Source organism: Notolepis coatsorum, assembly GCF_963971535.1.
Source record: "Notolepis coatsorum genome assembly, chromosome: 9".
In the NCBI taxonomy this organism is placed as follows: domain Eukaryota; kingdom Metazoa; phylum Chordata; class Actinopteri; order Aulopiformes; family Paralepididae; genus Notolepis; species Notolepis coatsorum.
The window spans coordinates 150,092,530-150,111,823 of record NC_140173.1 but is presented as its reverse complement, the minus strand read 5'-3'; the positions used below and the strand labels follow the sequence as shown (position 1 = coordinate 150,111,823).

At 47.0% G+C, this 19,294-nt stretch overlaps 1 protein-coding gene across 1 annotated transcript in view; it reads left to right on the top strand.

The window, feature by feature from the left end:
- spock2 (SPARC (osteonectin), cwcv and kazal like domains proteoglycan 2) overlaps positions 1-17,167 on the top strand; it is a gene marked incomplete at both ends in the record, with an annotated part of 74,441 nt that extends 57,274 nt beyond the window's left edge. Inside the window, 7 exon segments of the mRNA XM_084322057.1 lie at positions 3,902-4,010; positions 6,127-6,306; positions 7,912-8,130; positions 12,084-12,146; positions 14,137-14,222; positions 14,224-14,269; positions 17,010-17,167. Coding sequence (XP_084178183.1) covers positions 3,902-4,010; positions 6,127-6,306; positions 7,912-8,130; positions 12,084-12,146; positions 14,137-14,222; positions 14,224-14,269; positions 17,010-17,167 — 861 coding nt within the window.
- Between the last annotated feature and the right edge of the window lie 2,127 nt (positions 17,168-19,294).

Sequence of the window (19,294 nt, the reverse complement as noted above, 5' to 3'; positions counted from 1 at the left end):
GGAGCTGTGAGCTGGATTCTAACAGGCGAATCTAGCTCACAGCTCCGGGGTTGGTGACGAACGCAATCTCCGCTCGGCCACCTAACCGCCTCTCCCCCGGAGTTTTAAGCTAGGCTCGCCGATCCGTATCCGCATATCCATTCATGTGTGCTAAGCCAGGCTAGCTTGCACAGTCGGATAGCTTTTCTACTGAACGCACAGAGAGAGGAAATTCTGACGGACTCTGGAGAGAAGACTCGTGCTCAAAACGATGTCGACGCAACCGGTCAGCTAAAGCGGTAACAATGTCGTTACCTATAGCAACTGAAAACACCATTGAAACGGTCTATACATATTCATAAGGTGATTCATGCTGCAGCAGTGTGTCAGAGGTTGCGTATGCTGACTAATGGTGCTGCTTCTACTTAGGCGAGGGGAGCATATTGTACAGGGTCTCCCAGTGGAGAGCATATTGTACAGGGTCTCCCAGTGGAGAGCATATTGTACAGGGTCTCCCAGTGGAGAGCATATTGTACAGGGTCTCCCAGTGGAGAGCATATTGTACAGGGTCTCCCAGTGGAGAGCATATTGTATAGGGTCTCCCAGTGGAGAGCATATTGTACAGGGTCTCCCTGCAGAGCATATTGTTCAGGGACTCCCTGGAGAGCATATTGTACAGGGTCTCCCAGTGGAGAGCATATTGTACAGGGTCTCCCTGCAGAGCATATTGTACAGGGTCTCCCAGTGGAGAGCATATTGTACAGGGTCTCCCTGCAGAGCATATTGTACAGGGTCTCCCAGTGGAGAGCATATTGTACAGGGGCTCCCTGGAGAGCATATTGTACAGGGTCTCCCAGTGGAGAGCATATTGTACAGGGTCTCCCAGTGGAGAGCATATTGTACAGGGTCTCCCTGTGGAGAGCATATTGTACAGGGTCTCCCTGGAGAGCATATTGTACAGGGTCTCCCAGTGGAGAGCATATTGTACAGGGTCTCCCTGCAGAGCATATTGTACAGGGTCTCCCAGTGGAGAGCATATTGTACAGGGTCTCCCAGTGGAGAGCATATTGTACAGGGTCTCCCAGTGGAGAGCATATTGTACAGGGTCTCCCTGCAGAGCATATTGTACAGGGTCTCCCAGTGGAGAGCATATTGTACAGGGGCTCCCAGTGGAGAGCATATTGTACAGGGTCTCCCTGCAGAGCATATTGTACAGGGTCTCCCTGCAGAGCATATTGTACAGGGTCTCCCAGTGGAGAGCATATTGTACAGGGTCTCCCTGCAGAGCATATTGTACAGGGTCTCCCAGTGGAGAGCATATTGTACAGGGTCTCCCAGTGGAGAGCATATTGTACAGGGTCTCCCAGTGGAGAGCATATTGTACAGGGTCTCCCTGCAGAGACCAATGGAGACAGAGGCTACATCCAGACTGCAGACGAAAGTGACCAATCCAATCTTTTTGCTCATATACTGTTTGTGAATTTCTTTTTACGTCTGTACCTGTACCTCCCCTCCCCCCTCCCCCACGCTGCTATGATGCCTGAATTCCCCAAGGGGATCAATAAAGGAATATCTCATCTTATCCGGGGGGGACAGTATAGCTCGGGAGGTAAAGCAGTCGTCTGGTAATCCGGAGGTTCCCGGTTCGATTCCCGCTCCTCCCGGGCAGCGTGTCGAAGTGTCCTTGAGCAAGACACTTAACCCCTAATTGCTCCTGATGAGCAGGTTGGCCACCTCTGCCGTCGGTGTGTGGATGTGTGAGTGAGTGGGTAAAATGTGAGGAAAGAATTGTAAAGCGTTATAGAAATGCAGGCATGCAGCCATTTGCCATACATTTTTATCTTATCTTATTTTATCTTACATGAATAATCACATGCACCTTTCTGTTTGACATCAAAAGCACTTTTGAGTCTCCTTTTATAAATAGACAAAGACAGGGAATTAATCAATATGTACACGTTTCTATTCCATAATTGGACTCCAGGGTATTTGAAACGAGTACTATCCTTGAGATGTACAATACATTGGTAGGTAAAGGTTATTGATTTGTCTAGTTGTATGAAAATGAACTTGGGAATTATAAATAAAACATTTGGAATAAAAAAGCTTTTTTTTTATAAAAAATAAAGGTACATATTTGAAGAATGTTAATATAAAAGAGAAACAAGTAGAGATGATGCACCACAGACTTGGAGCTATTCTGACGAAGCAATACAGTAAGTGATATATGCGTATATTAGGCTGTAGTATACTGTATCCCGTTCCCACTTCATCCAATCAGGAGAGAGAACTCCACACTGCAAAAATGGTCTGACAAAAATAATAAATAAAACGTAGTTTTAAGAAAACGGGCCCTTGAAACAAGTAAAACCATCTACAAGTAAAACCATCATCTTTGGCTCGGCAAGATTTCTTGAAATAAGTAAAAGAATATCTAGGGTTCTCTCTCCTGATTGGATAAAATGGGATGTATTTTGTGTTTACTGCAGAGCGGAGGGACTGGGAGACCCATGTTACTGACCAGACACTCTATATCAGTGATGACTGTTTACTGCAGAGTGGAGGGACTGAGAGACCCATGTTACTGACCAGACACTCTGTATCAGTGATGGCTGTTTACTGCAGAGAGGAGGGACTGGGAGACCCATGTTACTGACCAGACACTCTATATCAGTGATGGCTGTTTACTGCAGAGTGGAGGGACTGGGAGACCCATGTTACTGACCAGACACTCTATATCAGTGATGGCTGTTTACTGCAGAGTAGAGGGACTGGGAGACCCATGTTACTGACCAGACACTCTATATCAGTGATGGCTGTTTACTGCAGAGCAGGAGAGACTGGGAGATACATGTTACTGACCAGACACTCTATATCAGTGATGGCTGTTTACTGCAGAGCAGGAGGGACTGGGAGACCCATGTTACTGACCAGACACTCTATATCAGTGATGGCTGTTTACTGCAGAGCAGGAGGGACTGAGAGACCCATGTTACTGACCAGACACTCTATATCAGTGATGGCTGTTTACTGCAGAGCAGGAGGGACTGGGAGACCCATGTTACTGACCAGACACTCTATATCAGTGATGGCTGTTTACTGCAGAGTGGAGGGACTGGGAGACCCATGTTACTGACCAGACACTCTGTATCAGTGATGGCTGTTTACTGCAGAGCAGGAGGGACTGGGAGACCCATGTTACTGACCAGACACTCTATACCAGTGTTGGCTGTTTACTGCAGAGCAGGAGGGACTGGGAGACCCATGTTACTGACCAGACACTCTATACCAGTGTTGGCTGTCAGAACGTAGAGCTATTTAACACTTATCTTAACAAAGGAAATACCACTTACAGCAGCTTTAACAGCATCTTAGAGAGACCCAGGAAAACACCACATCTCTTTGTGGATGTCGCTGTGCAGGACCTCTGTAAGACCGCTGGACTGCTGATGTTTGACAGAATCCCGATGTGTCTATTGATTCATTCTGCAGAGCCTCTGTTGCCGACCTTGCTTAGGGGCGTAGGGGCGGAGAGAGGTGGCGGGGGGGGGGGTGTGACGGGAGGAATGACTATTAATCTTCGCACAACGTCTGCCATCTGAATGAGAATGTACTGATGGTCACCTTTATGAATATCTGATCTGTATCTGTGTAATAACTCACTTCACCTCCTCTCTTGTCCCCTTGTACATTTGTGTGTGTGTGTGTGTGTGTGTGTGTGTGTGTGTGTGTGTGTGTGTGTGTGTGTGTGTGTGTGTGTGTGTGTGTGTGTGTGTGTGTGTGTGTGTGTGTGTGTGTGTGTGTGTGCGTGTGTGTGTGTGTGTGTGTGTGTGTGTGTGTGTGTGTGTGTGTGTGTGTGTGTGTGTGTGTGTGTGTGTGTGTGTGTGTGTGTGTGTGTGTGTGTGTGTGTGTGTGCGCGCAGTGCAAGCTGGAACAGCAGGCGTGTCTCGCAGGGAAAGAGTTGACCCTGAAGTGCCCGGGTCTGTGTCCCTGTCCGACCGCTGCCCCCTCCCCCGCAGAGGTCAAACATGGTGAGGGACACACACACACACACACACACACACACACACACACATGCACACACACACACACACACACACACACACACACACACACACACACACACACACACACACACACACACACACACACACACAAATGTACAAAGGGACAAGAGAGGAGGTGAAGTTGTTGTTTTGTATTATGTGTAATATGGACCTTGAGTCTGGAATAAAGTCTTCATCTTCATCATCATCATCATCATCATCATCATCATCATCATAGTAGCATAGTACATAGTACATAGTAGATAGTAGTATAGACATAGTAGCATAGTATGAATGAATGAAAACTTTATTAACAGATTGCAGAATGGGTACAGTACAGTACAGCTCAATACATACAATTGTTAAGGGGATGCATACCAGAGAAAGACTTTCGTCTTGTTTCCATCAGGGTCCCCCATTTTCAATTCATCGTAACATATATGACATACATGACATACAGATAGACAGTACTGCTACATCAATACATTTATGACATACCAGATTTGCAAATACAGTACTGTTTGTGATACGAAAAGAGTCCAGAAAAAAAGTATATACATTTGACGTAGAAACTGTACATTGGAGGAGGTTGGGTAGGTGGGGGGGGGTGGGGGGGACTGTACATTGGAGGTGGTTGGGTGGGGGGGGGGGGGGTTGGTGTTGGATAGGAGTGGGGGGGGGGTTGGGTAGGAGTGGGGGGAGGTTGGGTAGGAGGGGTGGGTGGGGGACACTGTACCACTGTACAAGCAAAACTGTACATTGGAATATTGACAAGACCATACTTGGTAATTTACTGTACATTGGAGGGGGTTGTGTTAGGACATTTACAGGGGCCAGTTTCGAATTGCAGTCTCCCGTAGGTGTTTTTTGAGAGTGTTTTTGAAAGTGGGTAGTGATTCACATTCCTTTACAGCTTTGGGTAGGGCGTTCCACATTGATGTGGCATAATTGCGAAACGTGTTTAGTCCCTTGTTTGAGCCGAATCTGGGTTTAACATGATTTGTGGAGCTCCCTCTGGTGTTGTGATCGTGGTATTCACTGACCTTTGGGAAGTATTTTGACATGTACATGGGTACCTTGGTCGTGTAGTGTATCTTGTAGACCAGGCCCATTGCAAGTTGCTGTACTCTGTCGTCTACTCTAAGCCATCCTAGGTTGTCAAAGTGGGCAGGGGTGAGGTGGGTTCTAGGAGTAAGGTCAAGCAGTAGTCTGACCAGTTTGTTTTGAGATGTTTGTAATTTTGTTTTTAGCGCCTTTGAGGTGCTTTGGTACCATGAGGTGCAAGCATAGTTGTAGTACCCTTGAATGAGTGCTCCTGCCAGAGTCTTCAGGGTATTCTTGTTTACCAGTGAGGAGATCCGGTACAAGAATCGAGTTCGTTGGTTGACTTTTTTTATTACATTGGATGCCATTTTGTCACAGGAAAGATTTGCCTCTAGGATGGAACCCAGGTAGGTAATATCTTCTTTCCTTGTGACAATATTGTCACCCACTGTAACTGAGAAGCCGTCGGTCTTGCTGAGTTTGTTATTTGAACCGAAGAGAATGGACTCTGTTTTGCCCATGTGTAGTGATAGTTTGTTATCAGCGAGCCATATGCAGATTTTGCCTAGTTCCGAGCTGAGGGTTTTTTCAACCTGTAACTTGTTCTTGTCAGAGACCAGCAGGGCTGAGTCGTCCGCAAACAGGAACAAGTTGCAGTCACAAGCTGACGACATGTAATTTGCATAAATTAGGAACAGTAGCGGACCTAGTATGCTTCCTTGTGGAACACCACAGCTTACTGTGAGGGGGGGCGGGATAGGGTACCGTTTACCTCCACCATCTGCATACTACATAATACTACATAATAGTAAAAGTAATAGTAAAAGAGTAACTAATTACATCTTTATTTCAGATATAGATTGAAGAAGTGTGTTTTTAGTCAACGGCGGAAAATTGGGGCTGGTTTCAGCGGTCCTGACTGTGGTGGGAAGTTTGCTAGGACAGAGAATAGCCTGCTTCTCTTTGATGACCCCCCCAGGAGCTGGGATAGGAGTGGGTCTCAGGTCTTTATCTATCTTCCTCCCCTCCCTCCCTCCCTCCCTCCCTCCCTCCTCAGAGAGCTGCACTGGGCAGGACCTGGCTGACCTGGGAGAGCGGCTGAGAGACTGGTTCCAGCTCCTGCAAGGAAACAGCAAGCAGAACAACAACAACACCACCAAGCCTGGGCCCAACAACAACACCAAGCCTGGGCCAGACGCCAACACCAAGCCTGGGCCCAACGCCAACACCGCATCAGGTCAGAGCTCCTGCTTCTACACTATGTGAAAGATAGCACTTGTTTTTCATATGTGTAATGTAAATATCTATAGATATTAGTTTATACTTGTTAAACTATAAAATATAAAATCTCCTATGTACGTGTGTTTGTTCAACTCAGGCTGTAAGAGAGTCACAGACAGGGCACAGATAAGACACTGGCCAAGGTCATCATCCATAGAGGCGCTTTGGCAGTCTGGCCATCACTTAGACGTGGTGGGGGCAGGGGAGAGAGAGAGAGAGAGAGAGAGAGCCGTTGCTATAGTAACGAGATAGTCACATGACGGAGGGAGTTCGACATCGTGAGAGAGATAGAGAGACTTGGCGATATTAAGCTGTGGGTTCTTCCGGGTTCGAGTCAGACAAGTAGACGAGCAGACGAGCGGTGACAGCGAGACAGCAGAGATCCCTCCCCCCTCCTCAGAGGCCGGGGGTGGGGGAAGAGATGGGGGAGGAGCACGCCGCCACGAGGACATAGCTAGCTTCGGCTAACGGGACCGATAGCTTCGGCTAACAGGACAGGCTTCGGCCAGGGATCTAGGCCGCAACCATCAAGAGATATGGAATTATTTATTTAGTTTCTTCACCTTTCAAAGACTTTCACTATGTTCCATCTTTATGAAATAAACAACATAACCATCAAGGAAAGAGACCACGTTTCCAGTGTTGATTCTTCTGATTACGGATGTACCAATGGGGTGATACAGGGTGAGACAGCCAGTACGGTAACCATCGACAGATAACAAACACAACGCAGACTTCACGGAAGGCCAGATCGAATAGTTAATTAGAGGCTGAAGAGTAGACCACCCAATCTAACAGTACACATGGACGACTTTAACCTGGGTTCACTTGATACATGTATATGGTATTATACGTTATATACATCTTGATACATGTTGTATTATACATTATATTTATATTATACATTATATTTATGTTATTATACATTATATACATCTTGATACATGTGTTATTATACATTATATTTATGTTATTATACATTATATACATCTTGATACATGTGTTATTATACATTATATTTATGTTATTATACATTATATACATCTTGATACATGTGTTATTATACATTATATACATATACATTATATACATCTTGATACATATGGTATTATACGTTATATACATCTTGATACAGTATGGTGTTATACATTATATATAGGCATAGGGTGTTATACATCTTGCTACGTTACAATTGAGGTTATTTTCCCTCCATTATAATTGTTGTATAATGCTGTATTGTATGTATCTGTGTGTGTGAGAGAGGGATATGCGCATGGGATTTTTTGTGTAGTTATCCTATATAGGTTTAAGAGGGGAGGTCACTTACTGTATATAAGCCCTTGGGCTTTTTGACCTTTCCTGCACATTTTAACTGTTCTTCGTTGACTTACTTTATTCCAGAATGTATGTTTGTAAGTGCAAATAACAATAAACAACAAAAAAGTTGATCATATTAACTAGTCAAAAGCTGTACAGAGATTTATTTAACACAGATGGATTGGACATATAGATAACGTTTCCATTACAGTATAATATCATGTGACGGTTTGTCCCTATACAGTTCTGGACAGGAGCCTGGTGGCCAGCTGTAAGGACTCCATCGGCTGGATGTTCGCCAAGCTGGACACCAACAGTGACCTGTACCTGGACCGGGCCGAGCTGGCGGCCATCAACCTGGACAAGTACGAGGTCTGCATCCGCCCGTTCTTCAACTCCTGCGACTCCTACAGAGACGGCAAGGTGTCCACGGCCGAGTGGTGCCTCTGCTTCTGGAGAGAGAGTACGTATACAAACCGTTATTTAACCCCCCCCCCCCCCCCCCCATTTGATTTTGATTTGATTTGATTTTTATTTGTCTCGCACATAGAAACAAAAAGGTAAATAGTCAAAGACTATTTCCATACAATAAGTGTTCGAGAAGGAACAGGGGGAAGTAAAACAACTTATCAAGCCCTGCCCCTTCCTTACAATATTTGACATTATAATTTAATAAAAATAAAAATAATATAACAAATAAAAAATAAAATAAAAGTACAGTTTTTTATATATCCAAATATCCAAATGAGAAAAAAGAATAGGCAGTCACATTACTGCTCAAGCTGCTAGATCTCTCTTATATGTGTCCATAAGTGCTTGTTTATAGCTACCTTTAAATGTATTGATATTTTTGCTTAATTTTATATTCGCATCCAGACCATTCCAGAGTGATACCCCACAAACTGCAATGCACATACTTTTAAGAGTTGTACGTACCGTAGGTTGCTTTAAAGCTAATGTCCCTCTAAAATTAGAAACACTCTCTCTAGCCGTGATTTTTTTTTAATGTTGCTTGATTTAGATTTAGATAGATAGAAAACTTTATTGCCATTTCAACACATGGTTGATTGGGATTTGTCTTGGTGCCAAACATACAGTACAATACGGTATAAAAGACATACAAGAACACATTCAATGCAATCCCTACAATAGAAGTATTTCACAAACAATAAAAAAAAAATGCTACAGTGCCTAAAAGAGCTCAGTGTTCCAATTTAAAGTGCATATTGCCTTAAAGTGCCTGTCGGCTGGTGCTAGCTAGCCCTTATGGTACAAAGTGCCTGTGCATTAGGACTTCAGGTGACGGACAACCTCTGGATATGTGCTATTTTTTTCAAACGAGATGTCCTACACCTGAGACTTTCAAGTCTTCTACCAGAGGGAAGGGGGTTAAAGAGGTAGTGATGTGTGTGTGGCGTATATGGAGGTCACAGAAGGAAGATCACAGCCAATGATTTGTTGACGCTGTGCGTACAGTTCTTTATAGTCGTCCCCCTATCATGGACGGTGGTGTTTCCGTACCACACCGTCACTGAGAAGGTGAGGACGCTCGCCACAGTCACGTCGAGCAGGGGCGGAGCTTCCTACAGGTGACATAGGCGAAAACTGGGGGGGGGGGGGGTGGCTTGCGCCAGGGGTGAAGCTTTCCTAGAGGCACCAGATGTGCTAGGTCCGACCCTGACGCCGAGTGTACATCAACAGTCATGTCTCACCTCGACTACTGCACTAATGCACTGCTAACTGGTCGACCGACTACCAGGCCACTTCGACTCATACACAGAACGCAGCGGCCCGCCTGATCTCCAATCTAGCAAATTCGGCCCGCGTTACCCCCACTTCTCAGAGCGCTGCACTGGCTTCTCATCGCCACATGAATCCGATTCAAGGTCCTTGACCGGGGCGTACTGTGGTGCAGCGAGGGGAACGGCTCCCTCCCACCTCTATAGTCAACAGTCTACTACATGAGGTGTAACTCAGGTGTGGACTCGGGTGTAACTCAGGTGTGACTCTCTTCCTCCCCTCCTCCTCCCCTCCTCCTCCCCTCCTCCTCCCCTCCTCCTCTTCCCCTCCTCTTCCCCTCCTCCTCTTCCTCCCCTCCTTCCCCTCAGCGGAGGAGAAATGGCCGCAGTGAAAAACATCACAGCCGCTTGTCGACAGCTTGCGTCTCTCACATCTCTGTGACTGCGCCTTCGGTCAGTCAGTCAGTCAGTCAGTCAGTCAGTCAGTCAGTCAGTCAGTCAGTCAGTCAGTCAGTCAGTCAGTCAGTCAGTCAGTCAGTCAGCCAGTCAGTCAGTCAGCCAGTCAGTCAGCCAGTCAGCCAGTCAGTCAGTCAGTCAGTCAGTCAGTCAGTCAGTCAGTCAGTCAGTCAGTCAGTCAGTCAGTCAGTCAGTCAGTCAGTCAGTCAGTCAGTCAGTCAGTCAGTCAGTCAGTCAGTCAGTCAATCAGTCAGTCAGCCAGTCAGTCAGTCAGTCAGTCAGTCAGTCAGTCAGTCAGTCAGTCAGTCAGCCAGTCAGTCAGTCAGCCAGTCAGTCAGTCAGCCAGCCAGTCAGTCAGTCAGTCTGTCAGCCAGCCAGTCAGTCAGTCAGTCAGTCAGCCAGTCAGTCAGTCAGTCAGTCAGTCAGTCAGTCAGTCAGTCAGTCAGTCAGTCAGTCAGTCAGTCAGTCAGTCAGCCAGTCAGTCAGTCAGTCAGTCAGTCAGTCAGCCAGTCAGTCAGTCAGTCAGCCAGTCAGTCAGTCAGTCAGCCAGCCAGTCAGTCAGCCAGTCAGTCAGTCAGTCAGTCAGTCAGCCAGTCAGTCAGTCAGTCAGCCAGCCAGTCAGTCAGTCAGTCAGTCAGCCAGCCAGTCAGTCAGCCAGTCAGCCAGTCAGTCAGTCAGTCAGTCAGTCAGCCAGTCAGTCAGTCAGTCAGCCAGCCAGTCAGTCAGTCAGTCAGTCAGCCAGTCAGTCAGCCAGCAGTTAGAAAAGCTCACGCCAACTTATGAGGCTGTAAATGAGTGGCAAGACTAAACAAAAAAGACTAAATCGAGACTAAACAAAAAAGACTAAAACTAAAATGCTCAGACCTGTAGTTGACTAAAACTTGACTAAACGAAAGATAGATAAATATGATGAAAACGAAAAAGAGCATTTGAGACATGACTAAGACTAAAACTAAAATTGAAAATAACTGACGAAATTAACACTGCATATAACTGCATATAACTCTGTATGATAGCATGTACTACATTAATGCTGTATATACCGTATATATATATATATATTTATTTTTACTGTATAATATATCTATCCACATCTGTCAGTACATACTTGCATATAATCCTTTTTATATCTGTACATATCCCTCACCTACTCTTACTAGTTACACTGCTGGCCAGTATGACTTACTACCATACCAACACAAAATACACCTGTCTTTATACGTGTATCACTGTACATATACATAATACTGTATATACAACTTGGTATATACATCTGATTAGCACTATTACTCAGTAGTACTAATTCATATATTTTAAACCAGTTTAATCACCTGTACATTGTATATTACTGTCGCACTTTACTGCTACATTTGCACTCTGGTTGGATGCCAACCTTCTTTTGGTTGTACTGTACTTGTGCTTAGGGATTCACGATAATTATCGGGCCGATACCAGCTATTATGACGTCATCCCGATAAACCCGATAAAATTATTGATAGCTCCGATAATAAAATAAAATCTTTTTTTTTTACACTTTTTTTACACTTTTTTTTTGTTTTAACTTTTTTCTTTTCATGTCAACGTTCACACGCACAATATATGCTTACTTAGGATTTGACTTGATTCAACAACAAAGCAGTCGGGGCAATGGCAAGCCGAAAACGGTCGAAAATGTGGTTATTTGAAGTTAGGATATTTTTTTTATTACAACTGATGTAGGTAGATTTTTTAGAGACTAAAGTACAGAAAAAAGGTACCGTTGGGTACCGGTATCGATTCACAGGTACCGGTACCCATCCCTACTGACAAAGCACAATACCTGTTGGTTTTTAGTTCACTCATTGTTCAGGGAAACACATTGTTAATGACATTGACGGATTGGGAATTTTGTGATTGACTCAAATTATATTTATTTGGAAAAATAATATAGTCACTTTATTTGAAGAGTCAAAACTGCTGTTCTCTTGGCTTTGTTTTGTTCATAGTAGTAACGCTCATGTTATGATAAATCTGGTTAGGTCAAAACTACAGGAATATACATTAAAAAAAAATATTATAATACAATACATATATATATATCGGTTATCGGTATCGGTATCGACTTTGAGGAGCAGAAAGCTATCGATATCGGGGTCAAAAAATCAATATCGTGCACCCCTACTTGTGCTGCATGATGACAATACATTTGAATCTAATCTAATCTAATCATTGTCTTCCTTAGAGCCGCCCTGCCTGGCTGACCTCGAGAGGATCCAGGCCCACGAGGGAGGAAAGAGGAAGTTGGGTAGGTGGTACAACCACACGCATACTTATCTGGACATCTGGAAGAGGAAGTGTGTTGATTGGGAGTTTGTGTAAGATGTCAATAAAAAAAAATGAAGAAATTATGTATATCATTTTTTGTTTGTTTTCTCGTTCTCTCTCCGGGATGCGCCCCGGGCCGATGTAACTATTGGTTGAGGGGCGCAATATAAATAAATGTATCATATATCATATATCATGGTATTTATTTAGTATATATATATTTATATAAATGTATTGGATTGTGGGGCGGCTACGTGGCGTAGTGGGCAAGGCGCTCGCCACGAATGCGGAGACGCTGGGCTCGCCTGTTCGAGCCCAGCGCTCCACATTGCTTTCAGTTTAGCTGGTCGTCCGCACTAATACACATTGGCCGTATTAGGGGGTGGGAAACTGCTGGGTGGGGATCGGGCGTTGTGGACAGCGACTCCTACAGGTCGGTTGGTGCGCCTGCGCAGTAGAATCAGGAAGTGTCGGGGGCAGCGTGAGCCTCCCACGCGTTACTCCTCGCCACTGAGAGATCGAGCTGCGCAGGTGAAAAGATGCGACTGCTGTTACCTCAAGTACCGGAGGGGACTTGTGCTATGTATGACTTAGTCCACATTGCAGCCGGCTTGTGGGAGGCAAGAAACAGCGTTCGTGACAGGGGAGGGTTGAATTGGATGATACGAAATTGGGATGGGAGAAAATATAGAAAATGGGAGAAAAAGTGGATACAATTTTTTTTTATTGGATTGTAAAGAGATACAGCGTTATATACGTAATTAACAATTTTGATTGAAAAATATTTAGCTTGTTTCACTGATGAACATTATGAATTGAAAATGGGGGACCCTGATGTAAACAATTGATTGATTGATTGATTGATTGATTGATTGATTGATTGATTGATTGAACATTGTATTAACAGATTGCAGAATGGGTACAATACAGTACAGCTCAATACACACAAGTGTTAAGGGGATGCAGACCAGAGAAAGACTTTCGTCTTGTTTACATCAGGGTCCCCCATTTTCAATTCATCATAGCAAGACGAAAGTCTTTCTCTGGTCTGCATCCCCTTAACAATTGTGTGTATTGAGCCGTACTGTACTGTACCCATTCTGCGATCTGTTAATTAAAGTTTTCAATCAATCAATAGGGATTCAATGTTTTGAACTCCTGGGCCCTGGGGATAGAAGTGGGATTCACAAGTCATTAGACTAACAAAGGGCTGCTCTCAGGCTGAACGTGTCAAGTCGGGGGGGGGGGGGGGGGGGGGGGGGGGGGGGGGGGGTGGGGGGGGGTTACATTGCCTTCTGGGTAAAGTAGTCAATTATGCATACGAAGATAAAATGGTTCCGATTTCTTCGTGGGCTTGTATCTAAGGAATAAAGAGTGTGTTATCAGCATGATTCATAAGATATAGATTGAAAAGTATCTGCCTGATTTGTACAAGTGATGGCTTATTATTTTGAAGGTAAGAACCTGTACATATAATAATAAAACATCTTTATTTGAAGCGTGCTCCGTATGACCCTATTATCTGTGCCTAATATGCTGACTGAACACACACCCCCCCCCCCCCCCCCCGCTTTCCTCCACTGCTCAATGAATAGATTTGTATTCATGGGTTATGAAATTGACCGTAGCGTGTGCTGCGTGCAGACTTTCTGGGTGGAGAGAAGACGCAGCGGGCGACGCGTGTGATGACCTCATGCATGATGCTGTACACGAGTGCAGAGCTGAGGTTATGCGCCATGTAGGCTAATGTATATTATGGTGTCTCGGCATGCATGCTTAAGTGTAATGCATTTGTGTGTGTCTGTGTGTCTGTGTGTGTGCGTCTGTGTGTGTGCGTCTGTGTGTGTGTGTGTGTGTGTGTGTGTGTGTGTGTGTGTGTGTGTGTGTGTGTGTGTGTGTGTGTGTGTGTGTGTGTGTGTGTGTGTGTGTGTGTGTGTGTGTGTGTGTGTGTGTGTGTGTGTGCGCTCCAGGCATGTTCATCCCCAGCTGCGATGAGGACGGTTACTTCCGGAAGCTGCAGTGTCACCGGGGGGAGTGCTGGTGCGTCGCTCGGACTCGGAGGAGAGGTGGGCGGGTCCAGGGTCCGCGGCAAACCTGACTGTGGTAAGTCCCGCCCTGCCACTCAAACCTGACTGTGGTAAGACCCGCCCCCGCACTGCCACTCAAACCTGACTGTGGTAAGACCCGCCCCGCGCTGTCACTCAAACCTGACTGTGGTAAGACCCGCCCCCACGCTGCCACTCAAACCTGACTGTGGTAAGACCCGCCCCCACGCTGCCACTCAAACCTGACTGTGGTAAGACCCGCCCCCACGCTGCCACTCAAACCTGACTGTGGTAAGACCCCGCCCCCGCGCTGCCACTCAAACCTGACTGTGGTAAGACCCGCCCCGCGCTGCCACTCAAACTGACTGTGGTAAGACCCGCCCCGCGCTGCCACTCAAACCTGACTGTGGTAAGACCCCGCCCCGCGCTGTCACTCAAACCTGACTGTGGTAAGACCCGCCCCGCGCTGTCACTCAAACCTGACTGTGGTAAGACACGCCCTGCGCTGTCACTCAAACCTGACTGTGGTAAGACACGCCCTGCGCTGCCACTCAAACCTGACTGTGGTAAGACCCGCCCCGCGCTGCCACTCAAACCTGACTGTGGTAAGACCCCGCCCCCCGCGCTGCCACTCAAACCTGACTGTGGTAAGACCCGCCCCCCGCGCTGCCACTCAAACCTGACTGTGGTAAGACCCGCCCCGCGCTGCCACTCAAACCTGACTGTGGTAAGACCCGCCCCCGCGCTGCCACTCAAACCTGACTGTGGTAAGACCCGCCCTGCGCTGTCACTCAAACCTGACCTGTGGTAAGACCCGCCCCGCGCTGTCACTCAAACCTGACTGTGGTAAGACCCGCCCCGCGCTGTCACTCAAACCTGGCTGTGGTAAGACCCGCCCCGCGCTGCCACTCAAACCTGACTGTGGTAAGACCCGCCCCCGCGCTGCCACTCAAACCTGACTGTGGTAAGACCCGCCCCGCGCTGTCACTCAAACTTGACTGTGGTAAGACCCGCCCCGCGCTGTCACTCAAACCTGACTGTGGTAAGACCCGCCCCCGCGCTGCCACTCAAACCTGACTGTGGTAAGACCCCGCCCCGCGCTGCCACTCAAACCTGACTGTGGTAAGACCCGCCCCGCGCTGCCACTCAAACCTGACTGTGGTAAGACCCCGCCCCGCGCTGCCACTCAAACCTGACTGTGGTAAGACCCGCCCCACGCTGTCACTCAAACCTGACTGTGGTAAGACCCGCCCACGCTGTCACTCAAACCTGACTGTGGTAAGACCCGCCCCACGCTGTCACTCAAACCTGACTGTGCTAAGACCCGCGCTGCCACTCAAACCTGACTGTGCTAAGACCGCCACTTTATTTGCCACATGGAAGCATTCAATCATACAGTTTTCATACAAAATCATAAATAACGTTCTACCATGGGCAAAAGGAGCAGGAAGAAGAATAGTTACCTGCCCCCTATTGCTAAACTAGTAGTATTAAACCTACCTCAAGTATTACTTGATGGTCGCGTACAACCTAATTTACACAAAAATAATAATTCATACCATATACAAAGAAACAAACAATCCACAGATTAAACAAGAAAAAAAAAAAAAATAATAATAAACAAGAAAATAAAAGATCTCACTATTCAGATTCACATTTGACTGCAGTTCAATCCCCAGAGAGGCCGAGACACAACAGAAAACTCCCCCTTCCCAAGCGACACGCTTTTACCAACGATCCCCTCCGGACCGATCCCACCGGGCGCACAAGCCCCCTCACAACAACCCCCCCCCCCCCCACCCCGTGTTCTGATACAAAGCCTCCCCCTTTATGCAAAACGGCTCCCGAGCGCCCCACAGCAACATCAGTCACCACAGGGACCAGTGCCACATTCATGTGTCCGCGGCGCTCATTTGCATATTCTAAAGGGCCGCTTGTCGCCGTGAGAAAGAAAGGGCTCTCCAGATGAACGAGGGCCCCGTTTTTTTTTCCCGGACGGAAGCCCGCCTGATAAGAATGGGTCCCCCCGGGCGTGGTTTAGAAATAGCTGTTACATCCCGGACAATGTCAAACAGATGCCCTTTTTTCTTCTTGCCATCACGGCGGTGAATGATTTTGAATCGTGTCCCTGGCGGTTTCCTCGCCCCCCCCCCCCCCCCCCCCCCCCCCCCCCCCCCCCGACTACAAAGGGACTCTTATCGAAGTCGCGAGCAGACGCGCTGAACGGGGAGATGAACATGCGTGTGTAATGCGTGTAATATTTGAGGGCCGGCCGGCGCGTGTTTCGATAATTCAATCTCTCTGCTCTCCCTTCTCTGGATTATTAGATTATTATATTGTAACTATTTATTGTAGGGCAAATATAACTGAGAGGACATTACATACCCTCATCTCGCACTTTGTTGCCCCTATGCACATGAGTCCAGAGTTATTATTATATTGATTTGTTATATTGTGTACACTGCTTTTTTTATTCTATTTTATTTTTACTTCTCCACTGTACTATAATTATGTCTACCTAATTACTACCTGTACCCCCCCCCCCCCACCCCATACTGCTATGACGCCTGAATTTCCTCAAGGGGATCAATAGTTTCAAGTTTATTTATTAATTGTCATAGTAAAATACAGAATGCTTCTCCAAGAAATGTTTTTTTCTGTATGAGCCCCTGGGAGTGTCCCCTGGGAGTGTGCTAGATATAAATAGATAAAAAGTATAAAATAGAAAAGTCAAGTACGTAAACAAAAAGTGTTCAGTCAATATATACAATAAAGGAATATCTTATCTTATCTCCCAGATGACGAAGCGGCGACGTACTCGGGCGACTTCGGTGGCAGCGGGGTCGGGTGGGAGGACGAGGAGGAGAAGGAGGCGGAGGAGAACGCCGAAGAGGCGGAGGAGGAGGAAGAGGAGGGAGAGGCGGGAGAGGTGGACGACGGAGGATACATCTGGTAGACGGACCGGCCGCTGGAGGCCTGCTGGTCCCACGTCTCTCGTCTACAGGAACATCTCCGTTGTTCTCACACACACACACACAAACACACACACACACACACACACACACACACACACACACACACACACACACACACACACACACTGATCCCGCGATGGACAGATGGACATGTTTAAGCTCTATACTCGGAACAACACTGGCTCTCAGCCACGACCAGGGAGACGGAGAGAAGAAGGGGTTTGTGCACGATCGGGAGGGTAAAGAGAGCGAGAGAGGAATGTGTAACGAGGTTATTCAACGACGCAACCGGGTCGCTTTACGATGACGACGGGGGGGGGGGGAATACGCGGGGAATATTATCAATATTTAGAAATCATGGGTCTTCTTGAGGAGTCATGAGGTTTGTCCTAAATACTCGTGTGAATCTTTGTTCTATTCTGTTGCGTGTTGCGCGCGAGAACTGCTTCCTTTGAACTATCTCTTCTGAGCGGTTTTCCTGCCGACGAACATCAAGGCTCCTCCGAGCGGCCGCAGGTCATGTGCTTTTTTTTGCAGGTCATGTTGCGTAAGAACTGGGAAGTACATGGGGTGCATTTCAATAGTCTTAAAATGCCCCCTCCTCCCTCCACTTCCTCCTCCTCCCTTGGCCCTGTTTCCGTCATGTACTGATGTGTATATTACCTGTGATAGGAGACCTGTTGGTTTTAGCTTAGGGTTGCCTCGGCGATGTGACATTTCCCATGATTAATAATAAACTCGTGACAACAACACCGGCGGTGACACTGGACGTTTTTACAAAATGACGCTCAATATCTGTAGAGCGCTTTTACTTTGATCTTTAACGTTTCGCGGCTCCACATCTCTCTGTCTGTCCGTCTACGTTTGTTTTTAATACATTTTCAAGGACTGGTATCCATTTTGTTGACAGACAGAGTTGACGCTCTGTTCAAATGATAAATTATAAGATAAACCAATGGACCAACGGCCAATTTTCTATCCATTCATTGACAGATCAATGACGGATCAATTGTAGCTGCAGTCTTATTTAGAGCATCGTGCAAACACACTGCTGCTGGTCTGGACTGGTCCTCTGAGCTCCTCTCCAGTCAAACATACTGTTGCTGGTCTGGACTGGTCCTCTGAGCTCCTCTCCAGTCAGACATACTGTTGCTGGTCTGGACTGGTCCTCTGAGCTCCTCTCCAGTCAAACATATTGCTGCTGGTCTGGACTGGTCCTCTGAGCTCCTCTCCAGTCAGACATACTGCTGCTGGTCTGGACTGGTCCTCTGAGCTCCTCTCCAGTCAAACATACTGCTGGTCTGGTCTGGACTGGTCCTCTGAGCTCCTCTCCAGTCAGAACATACTGCTGGTCTGGTCTAGACTGGTCCTCTGAGCTCCTCTCCAGTCAAACACACTGTTGCTGGTCTGGACTGGTCCTCTGAGCTCCTCTCCAGTCAAACACACTGCTGCTGGTCTGGACTGGTCCTCTGAGCTCCTCTCCAGTCAAACACACTGTTGCTGGTCTGGACTGGTCCTCTGAGCTCCTCTCCAGTCAAACATACTGCTGGTCTGGTCTGGACTGGTCCTCTGAGCTCCTCTCCAGTCAAACATACTGCTGCTGGTCTGGACTGGTCCTCTGAGCTCCTCTCCAGTCAAACATACTGTTGCTGGTCTGGACTGTCCTCTGAGCTCCTCTCCAGTCAAACACACTGCTGCTGGTCTGGACTGGTCCTCTGAGCTCCTCTCCAGTCAAACATACTGCTGGTCCGGTCTAGACTGGTCCTCTGAGCTCCTCTCCAGTCAAACATACTGTTGCTGGTCTGGACTGGTCCTCTGAGCTCCTCTCCAGTCAAACATACTGCTGCTGGTCTGGACTGGTCCTCTGAGCTCCTCTCCAGTCAAACATACTGTTGCTGGTCTGGACTGGTCCTCTGAGCTCCTCTCCAGTCAAACATACTGTTGCTGGTCTGGACTGGTCCTCTGAGCTCCTCTCCAGTCAAACATACTGCTGCTGGTCTGGACTGGTCCTCTGAGCTCCTCTCTAGTCAAACATACTGCTGGTCTGGTCTGGACTGGTCCTCTGAGCTCCTCTCTAGTCAAACATACTGCTGGTCTGGTCTGGACTG